Source organism: Schistocerca serialis, chromosome 4 (genome assembly GCF_023864345.2).
Source record: "Schistocerca serialis cubense isolate TAMUIC-IGC-003099 chromosome 4, iqSchSeri2.2, whole genome shotgun sequence".
NCBI classification, from domain to species: Eukaryota; Metazoa; Arthropoda; class Insecta; order Orthoptera; family Acrididae; genus Schistocerca; species Schistocerca serialis.
Genome location: NC_064641.1, coordinates 23,260,223 through 23,283,318, shown reverse-complemented (window position 1 = coordinate 23,283,318; position 23,096 = coordinate 23,260,223). Strand labels below are relative to the sequence as shown.

At 46.1% G+C, this 23,096-nt stretch overlaps 1 protein-coding gene across 1 annotated transcript in view; it reads right to left on the bottom strand.

The window, feature by feature from the left end:
* Positions 1-235: 235 nt before the first annotated feature.
* Positions 236-23,096, bottom strand: part of LOC126473840 (proton channel OtopLc-like) — a 255,005-nt gene continuing 232,144 nt past the window's right edge. Inside the window, 4 exon segments of the mRNA XM_050101167.1 lie at positions 236-1,410; positions 6,427-6,561; positions 13,052-13,303; positions 19,047-19,061. Coding sequence (XP_049957124.1) covers positions 1,057-1,410; positions 6,427-6,561; positions 13,052-13,303; positions 19,047-19,061 — 756 coding nt within the window. The 3' untranslated portion in view covers positions 236-1,056.

Sequence of the window (23,096 nt, the reverse complement as noted above, 5' to 3'; positions counted from 1 at the left end):
CCTTTGCTCACACAATTCACTCACACAGTTTTTCATTTCAGGAGGCGATTAGTTGCTTTGTCACGAAATACTTTACGGACCACTGTAGTTCCACCTAGTACTAGAGAAAGTAACACTTACTTACTAACAGAGTATGATTGATATAGAACATAGAGGAAATGTGAGCATTGACACTTCTTCAGGTAACATTTCAATGAACACATGAGCATTTAGAATATCATAGATAGGGGATACTAGTACCTTAAAGTACGTAAATATGTCAAAAATAATTAACGTACTCCACGATGACTGTTCGCTACATCTGAACAGCACCCGAATGAAAAACGGTCTAAAACGAAGATGATGTTACAAGTCACTACGAAAAATATTTCAAAATGGTTGTATGAAAAATTATAATTTTCTGTTGTTCCCACTGAATACTTGCAGATATGAGGTAATATGCTTGTAAGGTAAGAGAAAAATGTCGCATAAATCCGTCCAAAACTCATGCTGTAGCGTATGAGGCCGTAGCCCTCTGCGGCTGTTGCCGAGAAGCTAAAAAAGTCCTCAGTTGCTTTACGTTCCCCGTAGACAGGTAAAAACCGTGGCAGATCTATTGTTTATCCGCTAGGTTTGTATACATTACCACTCGACGTGGAGAAAAAGTTACGCCTGAAAATTCCTGTAAGGCCCGTATTATAATCAAGATGCGCTGTCTCTCTCTCTACTGATACAGTTGCTGCCAAAGCGGGAGTGGCTAGCAGTACGCCAAGTGAGTGTACCAGTATTGCACTCCGATGTTAGTTTTGCCATATGGAAGATGCTTTAGAGCAGCCGAATTCTTCACTGGGACTAGTTACTTATAGTCGTTATGGGCCTGGCAATGAATGCTGATACTGTCCAGCAGAACACACGTATTCCCACAATACTGTTAGGGGGGCTGCAGTGACATCCCAACGAGATACAGGCCTACACCTAATCGGTCCCCGAGGAGCGTCACACGCGCCGCGACACCCTCGCGTGAGAAGTGAAGATGGCGGCAGCCTGTTGCGCGAGGAAGTGACGCCGGAGGAGTGGTTACATGTAGGTGGGCTTCATCTTGTATGCGCGCTTCCAGATCTCGCAGAGGCAGACGGTCGAGTGGAAGCGGTAGAAGATGGCGAGCGGCATGGAGACGTGCGTGATGATGGTCCACGCCCAGAGCCCATAGAAGTGCAGCTGGATGGGGTGCGACTCGGCGCGCGACTTCTCCAGCGTGTTGATGGCCCACATGGCGAGGTTGGTGACCAGCAGGAAGGTGACCAGCTCGCGGCCCGGCTTGCGCCGGATCTGGTCCGGCGTGGCGCACGAGCGCCGTGATGCGTCCAGCACGAACATGGTCTGGCACGTCGTCTGCACCAGCGACGCCAGCGCCGTGATGAGCACCAGCACCTGCGGGCCGAGCCACAACTCCGCCTCAGCTGGCGCTCAGACCACAGCAACAGCGGTACAACAAGTAGCCGCGCGGGACTAGCCGAGCGGTCCGAGGCGCTGCGGTCATGGACTGTGCGGCTGGTCCCGGCGGAGGTTCGAGTCCTCCCTCGGGCATGGCTATGTGTTGCTGTTGGGTTGTTTTTTTTTTCGGGAAGGAGACCAGACAGCGAGGTCATCGGTCTCATCGGTTTAGGGAAGGATGTCGGCCGTGCCCTTTCAAAGGAACCATCCCGGCATTTGCTGGAGCGATTTAGGGAAATGACGGGAAACCAAAATCACGATGGCCAGACGCGGAATTAAACCGTCGTCCTGCCGAATGCGAGTCCAGTGTGCTAACCACTGCGCCACCTCGCTCGGTCATGGGTATGTGCGTTTGTCCTGAGGATAATTTAGATGAAGTAATGTCTAAGCTTAGGGACTGATGACCTTAGCAGTTAAGTCCCATAAGATTTCACACACATTTGAACATTTTTTTTTTTTTTTTTTTTTTTTTTTTTTTTTTTTTTTTTTTTGGTACAACAAGTAAACTGGCCAAATGCGGGTAGGACTCGAGCACTGCTAATCTTGATAGACATTTCATCCGTTCCGGGACTCGACGGTTTTTTGATACTGTCAAGATATCGCTTCCATAGACTCCAAAACACAAAAAAAAAAAAAATGTTCAATTGGCTCTGAGCACTATGGGACTTAACATCTGAGGTCATCAGTCCCCTAGAACGCACAACTGCTTAATCCTAACTAACCTAAGGACATCACACACATCCATGCCCGAGGCAGGATTCGAACCTGCGACCGTAGCGGTCGCGCGGTTCCAGACTGAAGCGCCTAGAACCGCTCGGCCACACCGGCCGGCTCCAAAACTCAATTTGGAAATTTGTGGTAAGGACTGTTGGACCAAACTGGTGATGTCATCTGTCCCTAGGCTTACGCACTACTTAATCCAACTTAAACTAACTTATGCTAAGGACAACACACACACACACACACACACACACACACACACACACACACACACACACACACGCACATACACATGCCCGAGGGAGGACTCGAACCTCCGGCAGGGGGAGCCACGCGAACCGTGACAAGACGCCTAAGACCGAACTGCTGACCGAGTGCCAAGTGCGGGGAGGACTCGGGCTCTGAGCGTTCCGTACAGACTTCATTATCTCGACAGACATTTCATTCGTTCCGAGACTCAAAGGTTTTGCCTATTATCGCCAGTGTGTAGAGGACAAGGGGTTATTTTTAGGAAATATGGTGCGAAATTGTGATTTAGTGTGTTTCAGTGCGCGATGCGCCAGCGTCACGGCAGACGGCAGACGAAGGCTGGCCGGTGCGTTATGCAGGTGACACAGTTTTGCAACGAGTGTCGGTATGTGTGTACGTGCACGGCAGCCATCAACAGCCAGAATTCAGCATTAGCAGAATTATGCAGGTGCGGGCTGCGTCTGGCACGGTTGCATTAACCAACTCATTGAGAACATTCTAATAAACATGCCGCCGCGTAACTGGCGGATTCAGCAGCGGTCTGTACTATTTAAGGGCATCAGAGATGGGCGTCGGCATTCTGTTCGACCGACTGGGCGTTTGGTCGCTGTTACGTCGTCGTCTTCTGTGACGCTGTCCCCGAGGACCGCCGGGCGGTGTGGCCCAGCGGTACTAGGCGCTACAGTCTGGAACCGCGAGACCGCTGTGGTCGCAGGTTCGAATCCTGCCTCGGGCATGGATGTGTGTGATATCCTTAGGTTAGTTAGGTTTAAGTAGCTCTAAGTTCCAGGGGACTGATGACCTCAGATGTTAAGTCCCATAGAGCTCAGAGCCATTTGAACCAACCCCGAGGACCGGCCAGTAGAGGGCATTGCCCAATGCTGCACCGGCGACTCCCGGCGTCATCACGAGCTGCAGCATCTGCAGGAGGCAGGCAAGCAGGCCCGAGCCTCGTGCCACTAACCTCCTACCGCCTGCGCAGCCGCTGACCGAGCGCGACGTCGCGTTCCCCAGGGCTGCGTGCATCAGCACGTATCCACCACGACACGAGCGGTGGGGCTGAGCTACCGGAAAATGTATTCGAAGAACCAACAATAAAGAGGTAGATTGCTGAAAACAGCCACCTTCTTCTACCCAGCCACGCCCTACAACTCCGACCATGTCACCCGCTCCGGTCATCCTGTTACAATTGATACTGGCAATATATCACTTCCATAGACTCCAAAACTCAAATTGGAAATTTGTGGTAAGGACTGTTGGACCAAACTGTTGAGGTCATCGGTCCCTAGGCTTACGCAATACTTAATCCAACATAAACTAACTTATGCTAAGGACAACACACACACCCATGCCCGAGGGAGGACTCGAAACTCCGACAGGGGAGCCGCGCGAACCACAACAAGATGCTCCAGACTGCACGGCTACCCCAGGGAAGTGTCACAGAACCGTTTTTGTACTTTATATACATAAATGATATGAGGGACATTGTGAGCAGCAGTCTAGACCTGTTTGCTGATGATGCTGTATGTATGTGAAGGTGTCGTCCTTGAGTGACTGTAGGATGATACAAGAGGACTTAGACAAAATTTCTAGTTGGTGTAATCAGTGGCATTGTGCTCTATAGATAGAAAAATGCAAGTTAATGAAGGAGAGTAGGATAAACAATTCCGTAATGTACGAATACAGCATTAGTATCGCGCCGGTCAGCACAGTCACGGCGTGGAAATATCTACGTGTCATTTTACAACGCGATATGAAATGTAACGAGCACGTAAGGATTGCAGTAGGGTAGGCGAATGATCGACTTAAGTTTATTTTGCGAATTTTAGCAAAGTGTAGTCCATGTGTAAAGGAGAACGCGCATGGAAACTATAGTGCAATCCATTCTTGAGTAGTTCCGTGTGTTTTGGGACCTGAGCAAGTTGTTTTAAAGTAAGACATCGAAGCAATTTCAGATGTGTACTGCTGGATTTGTTTCTTCTCCCTTTACCTCACGTCAACCAGTCAGTGTAAAACGGGTTCACATAATCGTCAAAACGAAAAAAAAAAAAAAAAAAACAACAAAGTACAATAATAACACAAAAATAATTATATATAAAATAACTCTGTACAACTATGGAAGTACTTAAATATTGTATAAAATATCAAAAAGCTTTAAAATAACTGTACAGACGATGTGCCCTCTATGGGCTACTGTGGTACTACCACAATGGTTTCAAAGTCACCGATGTTGTGAACGTTTGGCATTGCGGCATCATATCGATATGTGAGTTGTGACTCGACTGCAAGTATACACCTATGCTAGATTCAGTCTGTCTGCCTTATATTAACTTTATTTGCGACTGGTGATATATGTAATAATGGAATGATCAACTGCCGAGTGGTATGACACTACATACACTTGTAATGAGATATTATACACATAACTATTTTTATGTTATTATTGTACTTTGTTTTTACGTTTTGACGATTATGTGAACCCGTCCTACACTGATTGGTTCACGTGAGGTAGAGGGAAAAGAGGTAGGCGGAGCATCTTCGTATTTAAGAGTATGCCCGTCACTTGCTGGCACCAGTTGACATCACAGCAGCTGAGAAGAGTGCTCCACCCACCATCTTCGAAGGATGCCACGGGTATAACAAGTCTTATTGTATTTTATCCTTATAAACATTTGGCATATTTTATTGTCAATCTAGTAAGGTTTCTATTACTTTCTAAATTAAATTACAGGTCTGATGATGGTCATGTGATATGACCGAATCTCGTCACCTATGTTCTTGTAGCATACGTGGTGCGATCAAGACTGAATTTTAAAAAGAATTTTTTTTTTAAAAAAAATCGGGAAGTGATTACGGCAGAGAAATTCATGCTCGTAGGAAGCTTATGGAATAGGAAATGGCAGGAATGGTAGTGTACCTGAAGTACCCTACGCTATACAACGCAAGGTGGCTTCTCGAATACGAATGTATAAGTACAGAGTTTGAGTTCTGTCGTAAAAATGAACCAGCAGTGATTATCGTCTCGTAATCGTAAATTCAGTTGACAGGTAATCGTGCATAATGTTGCATCAACTTTACGTACACAACAAAAATTCCTACTTTTTGGTTTGTTAATGAGTCATATAACTAATATATTGTTGGTCTGAAGTGTCTTGTGAATAATTTCTATGGATGCGTTAGCCATCTAGGCTACTATATATGTACATTACATAGGTGTCTTACGAACGTGATTAATCGGTTAAATTACAAAAAGCGTTTTCACCAGCAACAAGAAAGAGTATACAAGGCTATAAAGACGATATATTCGAACGTATCTTCCTTTAACATCGGCAGAATATTAAGCTGCAGTTGGATTTCGTCTGTCACGATTTTAAATAGGTATTTCATGACCCCGTCAAACAGTTCTTATGTGAAACTTCCTGGCAGATTAAAACTGTGTGCCGGGCCGAGACTCGAACTCGGGACCTTTGCCTTTCGCGGGCAAGTGCTCTACCATCTGAGCTACCGAAGCACGACTCACGCCCGGTCTCACAGCTTTACTTCTGCCAGTATCTCGTCTCCTACCTTCCAAACTTTACAGAAGCTCTCCTGCGAACCTTGCAGAACTAGCACTCCTGAAAGTAAGGATATTGCGGAGACATGGCTTAGCCACAGCCTGGGGCATGTTTCCAGAATGAGGATGGGGCGTGAGACGTGCCTGGGTAGCTCAGTAGGTAGAGCACTTGCCTCCGAAAGGCAAAGGTCCCGAGTTCGAGTCTCGGTCCGGCACACAGTTTTAATCTGCCAGGAAGTTTCATATCAGTGCACACTCCTCTGCAAAGTGAAAATGTCATTCAGTTCTTATGTGCACCTATGTGACCTGATGTCTGTTTTCTATGTTGCACAACCTCTTCTCACTGATCACTCTTTCCGCATCATTCACGCTGCTGAGAACCGCTACTTTTAATTCATAGGACGGTACTCGTGCAGCCACGCGTAGCTCACCGTGTTCTTCTCGATGGTGAAGTGGCCACCGATGATGGTGAACGTGCTGTAGATGAACATGCCGGTCTGCGCCCCCACCAGCAGGATGTTGTCCAGCTCCAGGTTGCGACAGCCGTCGTACTTCAGTTGGCGAACCTGTCAATCGTGAACGAAAAACAATAGCGACATATTTTGGTGCCTTAACCGTCTATGAGTGAAGACAGTATCCAAAAGAACAATGTGCCTTGCAGCAATTACTTTTAGACTTGGCTGAAACCTGGTTAAAATCCACAACGAAATATTAACAGCACATAGTACTCGATAATGAAACTGTCTAACAGATAGTAACTGTCTGGTGGACTATGCTTCCAAAGCAAGACTTGACCCGTCACGAGTGAAGCTTATACTTGGTGACCATTTGAGCACGCTCCACTAACTGTCTCGGAATTCTATACTTGATTTGCCGCTAGTACCCGGTAGGGATTTGTAAATTTTCGAAGGGAATGCTCCAGGCAGCTACAACCACATTAAAGCGGAAAATTACAAGTCTCTGTGGCTAATTACGTACGTTATCTGTTCAAAAATATCCAGACACCTATTACTGACACTAACAAGGAAGGATGCACCCTTCGCCTATATGACGGTTTGCACTGTTCTGGGGACACCTTCAGTGAGGCGTCTGAATGTCAGTTGAGGGGTGGCATCCCATTCTTCCTCAAGAGCAGAAACCACAGATGGTGGTGACGCTGGACGCTGGTGTCTGCAGCAAAGCCAGCGTGCTAACTTATCCCATAGGTTTTTTGAAAGGCATCATGTTTACGCCCTTCATAGTCAAACATTTTATTTCCACTATTGCAATTTCAGTCTTACGCCTTTATCAAGTTCAGCTGTATTACAAAATGTTTATAAAATATTTCACAAAAATCGTTGTGTATTTTGATATTCGGCCGATTACGCAATTTGAAAAATGCAGCTATGCAAGCATGTTTACTTACATGTTTTGGCTTTAAGCCATGGCAACTTTATACACACCGACACATTTACATGTGACAAACTGCCTATTGGCTTCTGTCTCGGGTTCTTCGGCCGACGTTCATCTAATGATTTTTCTGACGTTTCGCCAGCACGAGTGGCTGGCATTGTCAAAGCTTCACCCTCCATTGCCGGTGGTGAACTGGAGCCGAGCTCGCGGGCGCAGACTATATGTACCTGGCGCGCCAACGTCCGAGGGCTTCTCCGCGGTCATTTCCGGTGCGGTTCTCCTCTTGCTACCTGCGACGGTCGTTCGCTGCAGTACGGGAAGCCAGGATCCGTTTACCTTAAGGCTTTCCTCTTTCTTGTTGAAACTGTTCGCGTGTTTTTGTATTTCTACAGCTTCTCTGAACAAGCGCGTGTGATAGTGCTTCTCTACAGCCAGAACTTCCGTGTCGGCGAATTTTATTACGTGGTCGGTCTCATTCAGTGCGTGCTCCGCCACGGCCGATTTCTCCAGCTGCCCCAACCTGCAGTGTCGCTTATGCTCTTTGATCCTGGTGTTAATTGATCGTCCAGTCATTCCGACATAAACTTTTCCGCATGTGCATGGTATACGGTATATTCCCGACATTGCAAGTGGGTCTCTTTTCTCCTTCGTCGATCTAAGACACTCTTTGATCTTCCTTGTCGGTTTGAAAATCGTCTTTACGCCATGTTTGCGCAATATACGGCCGATTCTGTCCGTCACTCTGGGAATGTATGGCAGAAAGGCCGTACCCGACATTTCTTCTTCTGGTTCCTTACTTCGCCGAGTGTTTGGCTCTGTTACACTTCTAATATAATTTGTGGAGTACTCATTGCTCCTCAGGACAGTTTCCAGGTGTCGCATTTCTCGTTTTGGTGTTGCAGCTCACGTATTCGTCCTGCTCTCGTTACGAGCGTACTAATCATGCCTCTTTTCTGGCTCGGGTGGTGGTTTGACAGTTTGTGCAGGTATCGGTCCGTGTGTGACGGTTTTCGATACACGCTGTGTCCCAGGTTTTCGCCATCCCTTGTGACCAGCACATCTAGAAATGGCAGTTTCTTGTCCTTTCCTACTTCCATGGTAAATGTTATGTTGGCATGGAGGCTGTTCAAGTGTCTCAGGAATTCACCGAGCTGTTCTTCACCGTGGCTCCACACCACGAAAGTATCATCGACGTACCTGTACCACACCTTAGGTTTGCAAGTCGCCGAGTCCAGTGCCTGTGCTTCGTTGTCATTTGCTGTTATATATATTCGTAACCCTACTAAGTAGTGAGAGCACACATGTCTGTATATCGTAAAACAGCACAGACTGTACATACACATGTTTGTTCCACCATTACTAGTAACTTTTGCACTAAACCACAGCAGCGAACGACTGTTTGCAGGCTACTGGTAGCCGTTTTGGCGCGTAAACGGATTGCAGATAATATTCTTGTTCTGAGTACAGAGCCATTGCAGTCCAGCGACTGTAGTAGCAAGCATGGATTTATATACTCGTTTTACAATGATGGACCATACTATAATTTCTTACATAACCTACTCTTAATGTTAGAAGGGTGTAGGAACAGGATATAACTTATTTCGTTATAGGTTTTTTAAAAAAACATCGTAGTTAAGATACGTGAAGGTTTTACATCGTTTTACATAACTGTAGGTCTTATTTTCTACATAGTGTAATTTTGTATGTTGCCTACTTTTAATGTTAAATTAGTAAAGATTGTTTATTTCGTCGTAGGTTTTTAATACAGCACAATTAATATCGCAAAGGTCCTAATATTGCCCCACACAACCTCACGCACTTCCTTGATGAGCAGCACGCTCCTACACAAGACATTCTGTATTTCAGCTACACTTGATAATGTCCTAAGGCCGAAGTTGCAATAGTAGAAATAAAAAGTTTAACAGTCACTGGCGTAAACATGATGTCTTTCAAAAAAATTTTACATGACAGTGAATTCCAGTTATGAAAAGTTAATTCATCTCAAAGGTGTTTCATAGTGTTCATTTCGGGACTTCGTGCTGACTAGTCCATTTCAGGAGTGTCACTGTCCACAAACAATTCTCTGACAGATTCTGCCTTATGACGGAGTGCTTTCTCATGCTAATGCAGACACCGTTTCCGAACAATTCCTCTGCTGTAAGCGGTACAAATGCTGTAAATTGTGTTCACATACTACGGCACGTAGTGTTTTCTTAAGCGCAATAAGAGAAACATACCCTAACCACGATAAGTAACCCCATTCTATAACACTACCTCCTCCATACTTCACTGTTGGAAGTACAGATGATAGGTGATAACGTTTTTTGGCCATTTGCGAAATCTAAACCCCTCTGTCAGATCACTATAAGCTGCAGCGTGATACGCCACTCCCAATCACGCGTTTACGCTCATCCAGAGTCTATTTGCGTCGCTGTTTACACCACCTCAAACGTAGCTCAGCCTTGACGACGGAAATCTGTGGCTCGTAAGGAACTGCTAAATCTTTGTACCCCATTATTTTTAACTCCCTAAGCACAATCACTGTGCCGGCTAGACGGCTGGTAACACTTTAGAACTCAAAACCCATTCCTTCCACTGATTTCGTGTGATCCTCTACAACTACCTTCCGCGATTCTTCACGATTCCTGTCCATCAGTGCCATACATCAGGTCTGTCTGGTCTTGGTTAGCTGTGGTAGTTCCTTCGCGTGTCCACTCCACAATCACATTATCGACAGTAAACGTGGGCAGCACGAGGTGGGTTGTAATGTCCCTGGTGGATTTGTTACTTGTGTATGAAGTCACTGAGCTCTCCAGATCGACGCATTCTCCCATCTCTGCTTCTGTACTTACAACAGAATAGTTCCCACTTCCCTTTATACTGGCGGGTCCGCCTCTGGCGACGTCTAATTGGCAAGTCAGCGTCACATAGGGGTGTCCGGATACTTTTTGTCAGCTAGTGTATATCACTATGCACTGACCTTTGTGTATCGCTTCCCACGCCCGGGTTCCCGGTTTCGATTCCCGGCGGGGTCGGGGATTTTCTCTGCCTCGTGATGGCTGGGTGTTGTGTGATGTCCTTAGGTTAGTTAGGTTTCAGTAGTTCTAAGTTCTAGGGGACTGATGACCTAAGATGTTAAGTCCCATAGTGCTCAGAGCCATTTGAACCATTTTTTTGACCTTTGTGTAGAATAGCGTGTTTTCAAAGTCTCACCCATTTGTAATATTTCGTCTGAATGAGACAGCAGGTACACTATGTGATCAGAAGTATCCTGACACCTGGCTGAAAATGAGTTACAAGTTCGTGGCGCCCTCCATCGGTAATTCTGGAATTCAGTACGGTGTTGGACCACCCCTAGCCTTGATGACAGCTTCGACTCTCGCAGGCGTACGTTCAGTCAGGTGCTGGAAGGTTTCTTGGGGAATGGCAGCCCACTCTTCATGGAGTCCTGCACTGAGGAGAGGTATCGATGTCGGTCGATGAGGCCTGCCACGAAGTCGGCCTTCCAAAACATCCCAAAGGTGTTCTGTAGTATTCAGGTCAGGACTCTGTGCAGGCCAGTCCATTACAGGGATGTTATTGTCGTGTAACCACTGCGCCACAGGTCGTGCATTATGAACAGGTGTTCGATCGTGTTGAAAGATGCAATCACCCTCCCCAAATTGCTCTTCAACAGTGGTATGCAAGAAGGTGCTTAAAACATCAATGTAGGCCTGTGCTGAGATAGTGCCACGCAAAACAACAAGGGGTGCAAGTCCCTTTCATGAAACACCATAACACCACCGCCTCCGAATTTTACCGTTGGCACTACACACGCTGGCAGATGTTCACCGGGCATTCGCCATACCCACTTCCTGCCATCGGATCGTCACATTGTGTACCGTGATTCTTCACTCCACACAACGTTTTTCCACTGTTCAATGGTCCAATGTTTACGCTCCTTACACAAAGTGAGGCGTCGTTTGGCATTTACCGGCGTGATGCGTGGATTATGAGCAGCCGGTCGACCATGAAATCCAAGTTTTGTCACCGCCCGCCTAACTGTCATAGCACATCCTGATGGTCTGCATAGATATGTGGCTATTACACATTACGACCCTCTTCAACTGTCGGCTGTCTCTGTCAGTCAACAGATGAGGTCGGCCTGTACGCTTTCTTGTTGTACGTGTCCCTTCAAGTTTCCACTTCACTATCATATCAGAAAGAGTGGACCTAGGGATGTTTAGGAGTGTGGAAATCTGGCGTAAGGACGTATGAGGAAAGTGACACCCAATCACCTGACCATGCTCGAAGTCCGTGAGTTCCGCGGAGCGCCCCATTCTGCTTTCTCACGGTGGCTAGTGACTACTCAGGTCGTTGATATGGAGAACCTGGCTGCACAATGAACCTAATATGAAAAACGTATGTTTTTTGGGGTGTCCGGATAGTTTTGATCACATAGTGTATGCCTCGCCGGTGAGGTGTTGAGGAAAGATGATTGGTTCCACGAGCAGCCACACATTGAGGTTCAACCGGTGCTGACAGATCGCTGCCCGTATAACACCAGTACATGCCGAATGGATCGCTCAGGTTTGGCATCACGTCCTCTTCACCGATAAGTGTCGCATATGCCTCCAACCAGACAATCGTCGGAGACGTGTTTGGACGCAATCCGGTCAGGCTGAACGCCTTAGACACACTGTCCAACGAGTGTAGCAAGGTGAAGGTTCCCTGATGTTTTGGGGTGGCATTATGTGCGGCTGACGTACGCCGCTGGTGGTCATGGAAGGCGCCGTAACGGCTGTACGATACGTGAATGCCGTCGTCCGACCGATAGTACAAACATATCGGCATCGTATTGACGAGGCATTCGTCTCATGGACGACAATTCGCGCCCCAATCGTGCACATCTTGTGAATGACTTCCTCCAGGATAATGACATCGCTCGAGTAAATGTTCAATTGTGTGTGAAACCTTATGGGACTTAACTGCTAACGTCATCAGTCCCTAAGCTTACACAACTTAACCTAAATTATCCTAAGGACAAACACACACACCCATGCCCGAGGGAGGACTCGAACCTCCGCCGGGACGATCCGCGCAGTCCATGACTGCAGCGCCTCAGACCGCTCGGCTAATCCTCGCTCGACTCGAGTGGCCAGCCTGTTCTCCTGACATGAATCCTAATCGAACTTGCCTGGGATAGATTGAACTGGGCTGTTTACGGATGACGTAACCCACCAACCACTCTGAGGGAATCTACACCGAATCATCGTTAAGGAATTGGACAATCTGGACCAACAGTGCCTTGATGAACTTGTGGATAGTATGCCACGACGATTACAGGCATGCATCAATGCAAGAGGACGTGCTACTGGGTATTAGAGGTACCGGTGTGTACAGCAATATGGACCACCACCTCTGAAGGTCTCCGTGTATTTTGGTACAACATGCAATGTGTGGTTTTCATGAGCAATAAAAAGGGTAGAAATGATGTTTATGTTGATCTCTATTCCAATTTTCTGTACAGGTTCCGTAACTCTCGGAACCGAGGTGATGCAAAACTTTTTTTTTATGTGTGTAAAAGTACGGACTAATGTTTGTCATCAACAATAAAAATTAAGGTCCGCTATAGGTGTGCGTCACACAAAAATAAATAAAATTATTAAGGCGGTTTGTGCTTACTTGGACCATGCCAACGAGCGTGGCGACGGTGGTGGTGGTGTAGAGCGTGAGCTCGCAGATGTTGACCTCCATGACGGCGAGGCCGACGAACTCGGGCTTGGAGATGAGCACGAAGAAGAGGATGAGCGAGATGATGGTGAGCACCAGCACCAGGATGCCGACGAAGAGCCCCTTGTGGGCGCGCGCGCAGTCCACCGAGTAGTGGTGGGGCGGCCGCTTGTACGCCTGGTGCGCCAGCCCGGCGCCCGGCGGCTGCCCCGCGCGAACCCCGCCGCTGCCCGTGCCGCACGAGATCTGCCGGCAGAGCAGCGCACAACTCGTGAGGAAAGCCCCAGGTGTCGGCCAAAGTCGTTGCTTTTGTGCTTTCCGTGCTGTTTATGCCTGTGCGTTCACAACGTATTTCCTTTGCATGTGACCCGTTATCATGACAGAGTGGTGGAACTGGAAAGACGATATTCCAGTGCCTGTGTTATTCCGATTACGATGGGAAGTTCCTTGGCATCGTAATTCAGAATAACACAGGCAGTGCAATATCGTATTTCTCTGCTGATACGGGGTAAGCGACTTTCAAGTGCAACGTCTGACTTGTACAGGTGTATACATAATGGATACGTCGACGCATGGTTGGCGACACACGGAAGTTTGGTTCTGGCCGTGAGTCGTGTTCGGATAGCCAAATGGTTAATGATGATGGTGTTTGGTTTGTGGGGCGCTCAACTGTGTGGTTATCAGTTTCTATCTGTACTAAATCTGCACCACAGGCACAACAACCTTTATCCTAACCACCACAATGTTCACCTGACAATACTCCCATCCAACCTATGCCCTCTTATCGGCTCCTCAGTTACGTCATATTTCCACTTGCTTCCAGAAATCCTTTTTCCATGTCATTTCTACATATTACGTAGCGCTGGCCATGCAGCCCCAGACTGACATCCTGCTGTAAACGAACAGCAATTCCCAAAATCAACGTATCACGAACCCAATCTAGATGTGCCAAGTTTACACCCTTATATCCATTCTCTTGTCCATCTCCTTCAGTTTGCTAATGACACTGCCTTTGCAGCCACATATCGGAACGAACTGTTCACCTCAACCGTCCATCTGCTGTTGCAAACAACGTCTCCTCTAGATCAAACCTTCAAGATTCAGATAATAATTGAGGTACAAACCACTCACAGCTTCCACCGGTACGAAGTCCACTTCAGGATATCTCGCCAGGACATAAAGACAACATACCCGTGGTCTCCTGGCAGCAGTTTACATAATTCGAGGAGAGAGGTAACCTCTGCCGAAATGCTGGAATACCCTGGAATATCAGCTGCGTATGTGTTAAAACGGACGTTACGAAGAAAACAACTGTCAAGTCTCTGTCATTGCGTTTACAGTTGGAGTCATGTCTTTGTTCCACGTAGCACACCCGACTGAGTAACACGCAATAATTATTCTGTAACATGACTGCAGCGGTGTAGTTGCTTTTTCGGTTATATCGTGCTTCATAAACTTTCTAACTACTGAACTTTTCCATTGTCGAAGAGATACGATACGGTGTCTACTCCTCAGTCAAGGAACGTAGTAAAACTGACAAATAAAGCTGCCTCATTCTAAAATTATCTAACAAGTTTGTGAAATAGCTGCCCCAAGATATATTTTACTGGTGGTATTGCACATATTGCTCTTCCTCCACTTTATTAATTTCAGGAGAAAGGGTCGGCAAAGATGAAGTTTCAAGTTTACTAAACTCTCCCAACCATATCAAAGCCGTAGAGGGAAGAGGACAGACTTTTCCGAGCAGTGCAGACATTTGCTCAACATACTGATTCACTGTCAGACAAAGAGTGGCCGGTACTAAAAAAATACTGGAAATTTTTCTTGCTTCCAATGTGATGTCTTTTACTGTTAAGTGCTCAGCAGCTGCAGCCACACTGATCCAAACATATCGTGCTCTCGGCTAATGACCAAAATTCGAGCGTACGGAATATCAGACCAGCTCCGTGACTGGACGAAGAGTTCCTAGCGAACACAGCATAACATATCATCCTCAAAGGATAGAAATTTCATTCATAAAAGTAACTTCAGGCTTACCCCAATTGAGTGTTACTGGGTCATTAGTCTTCTCTCTCATACATATACTTCTCTATATATACTTCTCTATATATACTTCTCTCTCATATATATACTTAAGAACTAAAGAACCTGATACACCCGCCTAATATCGTGAGGGCCATCGCGAGTGCGCAGAGCTGCCGTAACACGACGTGGCATGAACTAGACTAATGTATGAAGTAGTGCTGGAGGGAAGTGACGCCATGAATCCTGCACGACTGTCCATAAATCCGTAACAGTACGAGGAGTGGAGATCTCTTCTCAACAGCACGTTGCAAGGATCCCAGATATGGTCAATAATGTTCATGTTTGGGGATTCTGGTGGCCAGTGGACGTGTTAAAACTCATAAGAGTGTTCCTGGAGCTACTCTGTAGCTGTTCTGGATGAGTGGGGTGTCGCATTGTCCTGCTGGAATTGCCCAAGTCCGTTGGATTGCACAACGGATGTGAATGGATGCAGGTTATCAGACAGGATGCTTACGTACGTGTCACCTGTCAGAGTCGTATCCAAACGTATTAGGGGTTCCATATCTCTCCAACTGCGCACGCCCCACACCGTTACAGAGCGTCTGCCAACACGAACAGTATCCTGCAGACATGCGGGGTCCATGAATTCATGAAACTGTCTCCGTACCCATATACGTCAATCCGCTCGATACAATTTCAAACGAAACTCGTCCGACTAGGCAACATGTTTCCAGTCATCAACAGTCCAATGTCGGTGTTGACGGGCCCAGGCGAGGCGTAAAGCTTTGTGTTGTGCAGTCATCAAGGGTACACGAGTGGGCCTTCGGCTCTGAAATCCAATATCGATGACGTTTCGTTGAATAGTTCGCATGCTGACACTTGTTGATGGCCCAGCGTTGAAAGCTACAGCATTCTGCGGAAGGGTTGCACTTTTGTCACTTTGAGCGATTCTCTTCACTCGTCGTTGGTCCCGTTCTTGCAGGATCTTTTTCCGGTAGCAACGTTGTCGGAGATTCGATGTTTCACCTGATTCCTAATATTCACGGTAGACTTGTGCAATGTTCGTACGGGAAAAACCCCACTTCATCGCTACCTCGGAGATGCTGTGTCAATCGCTCGTGCGCCGACTATAACAACACGTTCAAACTCTGTTAAATCTTGATACGCTGCCATTGTAGCGGCAGTAACCGATCTAACAACTGCGCCAGACACTTGTTGTCTTACATAGGCATTGCTGACCACAGCGCCGTGTTCTGCCTGTTTACATATCTCTGTATTTGAATACGCATGCCTATACCAATTTCTTTGGCGCTTCGATGTGTGTATATTCCGTATTGCGGATAAATAAACAGAAAGGTTCATTATTCTATGATTGTACGATTGCACAAAAGTACCTGGAAGCAGTTATAGCCATTAAATACGTAGGAGTACACGAAGGGGCTATTTTAAATAGAACGACCAAGTAAAAAAATTGCAGGTAAGGTAGATGTCGGAACTTTTCATTCGAACAAGCCTCAGGAAGCGTTGTTCTACCTCAACGGAGGTAACCTACAAAACCCTAGTTCTACAAATACTTTGTTATTGCTGGTCTTTCTGGGATCCGCACCAGGTGGGATTCATAGAGGAAATGAGATGATCTGAAGAATAGGAACGCGTTTCGTATCTTTTCCTTTAGTAAGTTCGAAATCGGTACAGAGAGTTTTTTTAGTTAACTCCTGTAGCAGACACTGAGAGACAGGCGTTCTGCATCACCGTGTGTTTTAGTGTTAAACCGCTCCTAGAAGAGAAAACCAATGTATTGATTCCTGCCATGTATAACTCGCGAAACGACCATGTAGGTAAAATTGAGGTATCAAGCTCACATGTAGACTTAATAACAGTTGTTCTTTCCGCACGCTATTCGCAACTGTAACAGGAAAGAATGCTGTGACAAGTGTAGACATCTTACACTCTGCCGCACACCGTAAGGTAGCTTGCGGAGAGTAGGTGTACAAACGGTGTGGAAAGTTGACCAAAGGTTCCCTTTCTTGCGGGATAACAAAGCTTAGCACACGTCTTCACCAAAGAATACGAAGGAAATAATCCTGTATTTCAATCAAGAACAACTGCCAAGATGAGAAACATATAAGTAGATATCCTCACTTAATAAAGGCAAGGCCTCCAAAAAATGGTTCAAATGGCTCTGAGCACTATGGTACTCAACTGCTGAGGTCATTACTCCCCTAGAACTTAGAACTAGTTAAACCTAACTAACCTAAGGACATCGCAAACATCCATGCCCGAGGCAGGATTCGAACCTGCGACCGTAGCGGTCTTGCCGTTCCAGACTGCAGCGCCTTTAACCGCACAGCCACTTCGGCCGGCGGCAAGGCCTCCAGTCCAGATTGTATACCAGTCAGGTTCCTCTCAGAGTATGCTGATAAAATAGCTCCATATTTAGCAATTAGGTGCAACCACTCACTCACAGAGAGATCGGTACCTAAAGACTGGAAAATTGCTCAAGTCACACCAATACCCAAAAAGGGAAGTAGGAGTAATCCGGTGAATTACAGGCCCATATCACTAACGTCGATTTGCAGTAGGGTTTTGAACATATACTGTATTCGAACATTATGAAGTACCTCGAAGAAAACGATTTATTGACACACAGTCAGCACGGATTCAGAAGATATCGTTCTTGTGAAACACAACTAGCTCTTTATACTCATGAAGTAATAAGTGCTATCGACAGGGGACGTCAAATTGATTCCATATTTTTAGATTTCCAGAAGGCTTTCGACACCGTTCCTCAAAAGCGTCTTCTAACCAAACTGCGTGCCTACGGAGTATCGCCTCAGTTGTGCGACTGGATTCGTGATTTCCTGTCAGAAATGTCACAGTACGTAGTAATAGATGGAAAGTCATCGAGTAAAACATAAGTAATATCCGGCATTCCCTAAGGAAGTGTTATAGGCCCTCTATTGTTCCTGATCTATATTAATGAAATAGGAGACAATCTGAGTAGCCGTCTTAGACTGTTTGCAGATGATACTGTCATTTACCGTCTTGTAAAGTCATCAGATTATCAAAACGAATTGCAAAATCAATTAAATAAGATTGTATGGTGCGAAAAGTGGCAATTGACCCTGAATAAGGAAAAGTGTGAAGCTATTCACATGAGTACTAAAAGAAATCAGCTAAATTTCGATTACGCGATAAGTCACACAAATATGAAGGCTGTAAATTCAACTACATACATACGGATTACAATTACAAATAACCTAAATTGGAACAATCACATAGATAATATTGTGGGTAGAGCAAACCAAAGACTGTGATTCGTTGGCAGAACATTTAGAAGGTGCAACAGGTCTACCAAAGAGACAGGTTACACCACGCTTGTACGCCCTATTCTGGAGTATTGCTGTGCGGTGTGGGATGCGCATCAGGTGGGACTGACGGATGACATCGAAAAAGTACAAAGAAGGGCAGCTCGTTTTGTATTATCGCGAAATTTGGGAGATAGTGTCACAGACATGATACGTGAATTGGAGTGGCAATCATTAAAACAAAGGCGTTTTTCGTTGCGACGGGATCTTCCCATGAAATTTCAGTTTCCTCCTCCGATCGCGGAAACATTCTGTTGGCACCCACTTACATAGGGAGAAATAAGAGAAATCAGGGTTCGCACAGAAAAATTTAAGTGCTCGTTTTTCCAGCGTGCCGTTCATGAGTGGAACGATAGAGAGACAGCTTGAAGGTGGTTCATTGAATCCTCTGCCAGGCACTTTATTGTGAGTAGCAGAGTAATCACGTAGATGTAGATGTAGACGTGCAAAGCCTTGGCTGCAAAACTGGAGGTCGTAATTTTCCAACTGGCTGCACATCATTTTTTTAAGTGACTCTTTGAACCACCATCGAACATCTTAAGCTGAAAACGTACCTGAAAAGCAGTTGTCTGACGACATGGAAGACTTCAAACATGCTACTGCAGCTCAGCACTGTTTCGGTCATTTATCACGTTATTTTCTGTGCCAGCAACGTAGCTCACTCGGTCTTGAACTTCAGACGCGATCTTCCTCGCAGATGGTGGTATGTAGCAGGTTTTCAACGGACGCGACCTGTCGCTTCCCACGAGCAACGTAATGTCGGTTACGAAACGTTGACATAACGCCCGTCCACTGGCAGGTTGATTCGGGCCGGTCCGCCGTAATGCCAATGCCGGCTCAGTTGCGACGCGCCGCCGCCGGCGGTTATGCAGCTGCAGCCAGCTGGGAGCCGGACAACTTTCTCCGCGCCGCCGCCGCCGCCGCCGCCGCTGTCCTTCGCTAGAATGCGGCTACAGCACCGCCGCCGGCGCCACACAGACACACCGTAACTGCGCAAGGACGGCGTCTCCCCGCTCTGGCCGCACTCGCGTTTGTTCTCCTGCCCACCGCGCGAGCGCCGCAGGCAAACATCCGCTCTACACCAGAGCTCCACACGCAATCAGTATCTTAAGCGAAAAAAGTAATGGGATGCATCAGAATATTGTATCGGACCTCCCTTGCTGGGCGTAGCGAAGCAACTCGGCGTAATGTGGACTCAACAAGTCGGCTGGCACTCCCCTGCAGAAATCTTGAGCCACATTGCCTCTATAGCCAGCCATAATTGCAAAAGCGTTGCCGATGCAGGATTAGCGAGAACTGGCCTCTCGGTAATGTCCCATAATTGTTCGATGGGACTCATCTCGGCAGATCTGACAAGGGGGAGGCCTCAGACACGGCCAACCGATTCGGCTCAAATTTGGCAGGTCGCTTGTGTACAACTTAAAACGAAGGAATCTGAGACATTTTGGGTCAACACCCCCGCGTTTTTGAGAAAATCACCCCTAAAGGTTATGACGAGCAATCGACTCAAAATTGGGGGGATCGATACATAATTGTAAATAGAGCAATATTCTTCATCGGGTATGGGGTCCGAAAACGCATACTTTTCCAGAAATCGAGGTAAGAAACTTTTACAACTGCCACTTCTGTACCCACATGGTAAACGCTTTTCGTCGACAGTACCGATAGAGCAACGGCCAAGGTAACTGGCTGGGAATCGGAGAACCCGGGCTCGAATCTCGAAGAAACTTTATTTCCGGGCTTCGGAATTGCAGTGTGCTTCTGGAAACCAAGCGGGAATTGCACAACCGCACGGATGCAACGACTATTCACAGCATAATTCATAACCAACTTTCAGCACCGATTTTTCAGGCGACGATATCGTATGCGTGGTGCGCATCAAAATTAATTCCCGAAAAAGACATATTTTAAAATGTAAACCAAGTTTGTTTTCCGCCGACTCTTCGGAATGAACAGTGTAGTTGTCGAATGATTGCATACATTAGATGTTCTTGGTGCCGTGAGTATATTTGTTTCGAATGTTTATATGACTAGTACCATCCATCTAGTTGATCGAAGAAAAGTGAGGACACGTAACAGTGACTGGAAGAACCATTGTAAAGTGAACTGGAGTAACATTTTAGCTGTTTACTATCCCAAGAGGTTTGAGAAATTTATTTGCCTACCTTATTGATTTACTTATCTTATTAACCCTCCTATCCCTATCATTTGAGATATGGAAAAATACAAACGAAAAGAATAACATCCGCTAAGGTTATCCGATTCCCAGCGAGAGACCTTAACCATTGCGCTGTCGGCGAAAAGCGTTTACCATGTGGGTACAGATGCGGCAGTTGTAAAAGTTTCTTTCCTCGATTTCTGAAAATGTATGAGTCTGTGGACCCCATACCTGACGATGAAAATTGCTCTGTTTACAATTATCTGTCTATCCCCCCAATTTTGAGTCGATTGCTCGTCATAACCTTTAGGGGTGATTTTCTAAAAAACGCGGGGGTGTTGACCCACAATGTCTCAGATTCCTTCGTTTTAGGTTGTACACAAGCGACCTGCCAAATCTGAGCCAAATCGGTTGGCCGTGTCTCAGGCCTTCCCCTTGCGAGTGGTCAAATCATTCGCTCGAACTGCTATCGGGTGGAGAAATGTAGGGTGCCCCTGAATAGGTCAGGCGTGCACTACACGCACGAAGCGGTTACAAGGGTAGCGGAGTACGTGTGGAGTGCACATGTGGGTTTTTTAGGTTACGGAATTCCCTCCCTAGGCCCAACAAGACGCCTCCTGAGACGCGGCAAGGCAGTAGTAGGCAAAACGCAACAGGGAATGACAGTATTAATGTGCTAATTGCAAACTGCTGGAGCGTCTATAGAAAGGTACCAGAACTGCTCTCATTAATAAACAGTCACAATGCCCACACAGTACTAGGGACAGAAAGTTGACTGAAACCAGATGTAAACAGTAATGAAATTCTAAACTCAGACGGGAAGGTATACCGCGGAGACGGGCTGGACAGTGAAGGGAGAGGCGTGTTTATAGCGATAAAAAGTGCAATAGTATCGAAGGAAATTGACGGAGATCCGAAATGCGAAATAATTTGGGTGAAGGTCAGGGTTAAAGCAGGCTCAGACATGGTAATTGGATGTCTCTATAGGCCCCCTGGCTCAACAGCTGTTGTGGCAGAGCACCTGAAGGATAATTTGGAAAATATTTGGAGTAGATTTCCCCACCATGTTATAGTTCTGGGTGGAGATTTTAATTTGCCGGATGTACACTGGGAGACTCAAACGTTTATAACGGGTGGCAGACACAAAGAATCCAGTGAAATATTTTTGAGTCCATTATCTGAAAATTACATTGAGCAGTTAAACAGAGAACCGACTCGTGGCGATAACATATTAGACCCTCTGGTGACAAACAGACCCGAACTATTTAAATCAAGTAAAGCAGAACGGGGAATCAGCGATCATAAAGCGGTTACAGCATCGGTGATTTCAGGCGTAAATAGAAATATTAAAAAAGGTAGGAAGATTTTTATGTTTAGCAAAAGCGACAAAAAGCAGATTTCAGAGTACTTGACGGCTCAACACAAAAGTGTTATCTCAACTACAGATAGTGTTGAGGATCAGTGGACAAAGTTCAAAACCATCGTTCAATATGCGTTAGATGAGTATGTGCCAAGGAAGATTGTAAGAGATGGAAAAGTGTCACCGTGGTACAACAACCGATATAGAAAACTGCTACGGAAGCAAAGGGAACTTCACAGCAAAGATAATCATAGCCAAAGCCTTGTAGACAAACAAAAATTACACGAAGCGAAATGTAGTGTGAGGAGGGATATGCGAGAGTCGTTCAACGAATTCGAAAGTAAAGTTCTATGTACTGACTTGGCAGAAAATCGTAAGAAATTTTGGTCTTACGTCAAAGCGGTAGGTGGATCAAAACAACAAAATGTCCAGACACTCTGTGACGAAAATGGTACTGAAACAGAGGATGACAGACTAAAGGCCGAAACACTAAATGTCTTTTGCCAAAGCTGTTTCACAGAGGAAGACTGCACTGTAGTTCGTTCTCTAGATTGTCGCACAGGTGACAAAATAGTAGATATCGAAATAGACGACAGAGGGATAGAGAAACAATTAAGATCGCTCAAAAGAGGAAAGACCGCTGGACCTGATGGGATACCAGTTCGATTCTACACAGAGTACGCGAAGGAACTTGCCCCGTTCTTGCACCGGTCTACCGTAAGTCTCTAGAAGAGCGTAGTCTTCCAAAAGATTGGCAAAGGGCACAGGTCATCCCCGTTTTCAAGAAGGGACGTCGAACAGATGTGCAGAACTATAGAAAAAATGGTTCTCAGCACTATGGGACTTAACATCTGAGGTCATCAGTCCCCTAGAACTTAAAACCACTTAAACCTAACTAACCTAAGGACATCACACACATCCATTCCCGAGGCAGGATTCGAACCAGCAACCGTAGCGGTCGCGCGGTTCCAGAACTATAGACCTATATCTCTAACGTCGATCAGTTGTAGAATTTTGGAACACGTATTATGTTCGAGTATAATGACTTTTCTGGAGACAGTCGTGAACAACTGTGGCCTGATAAAA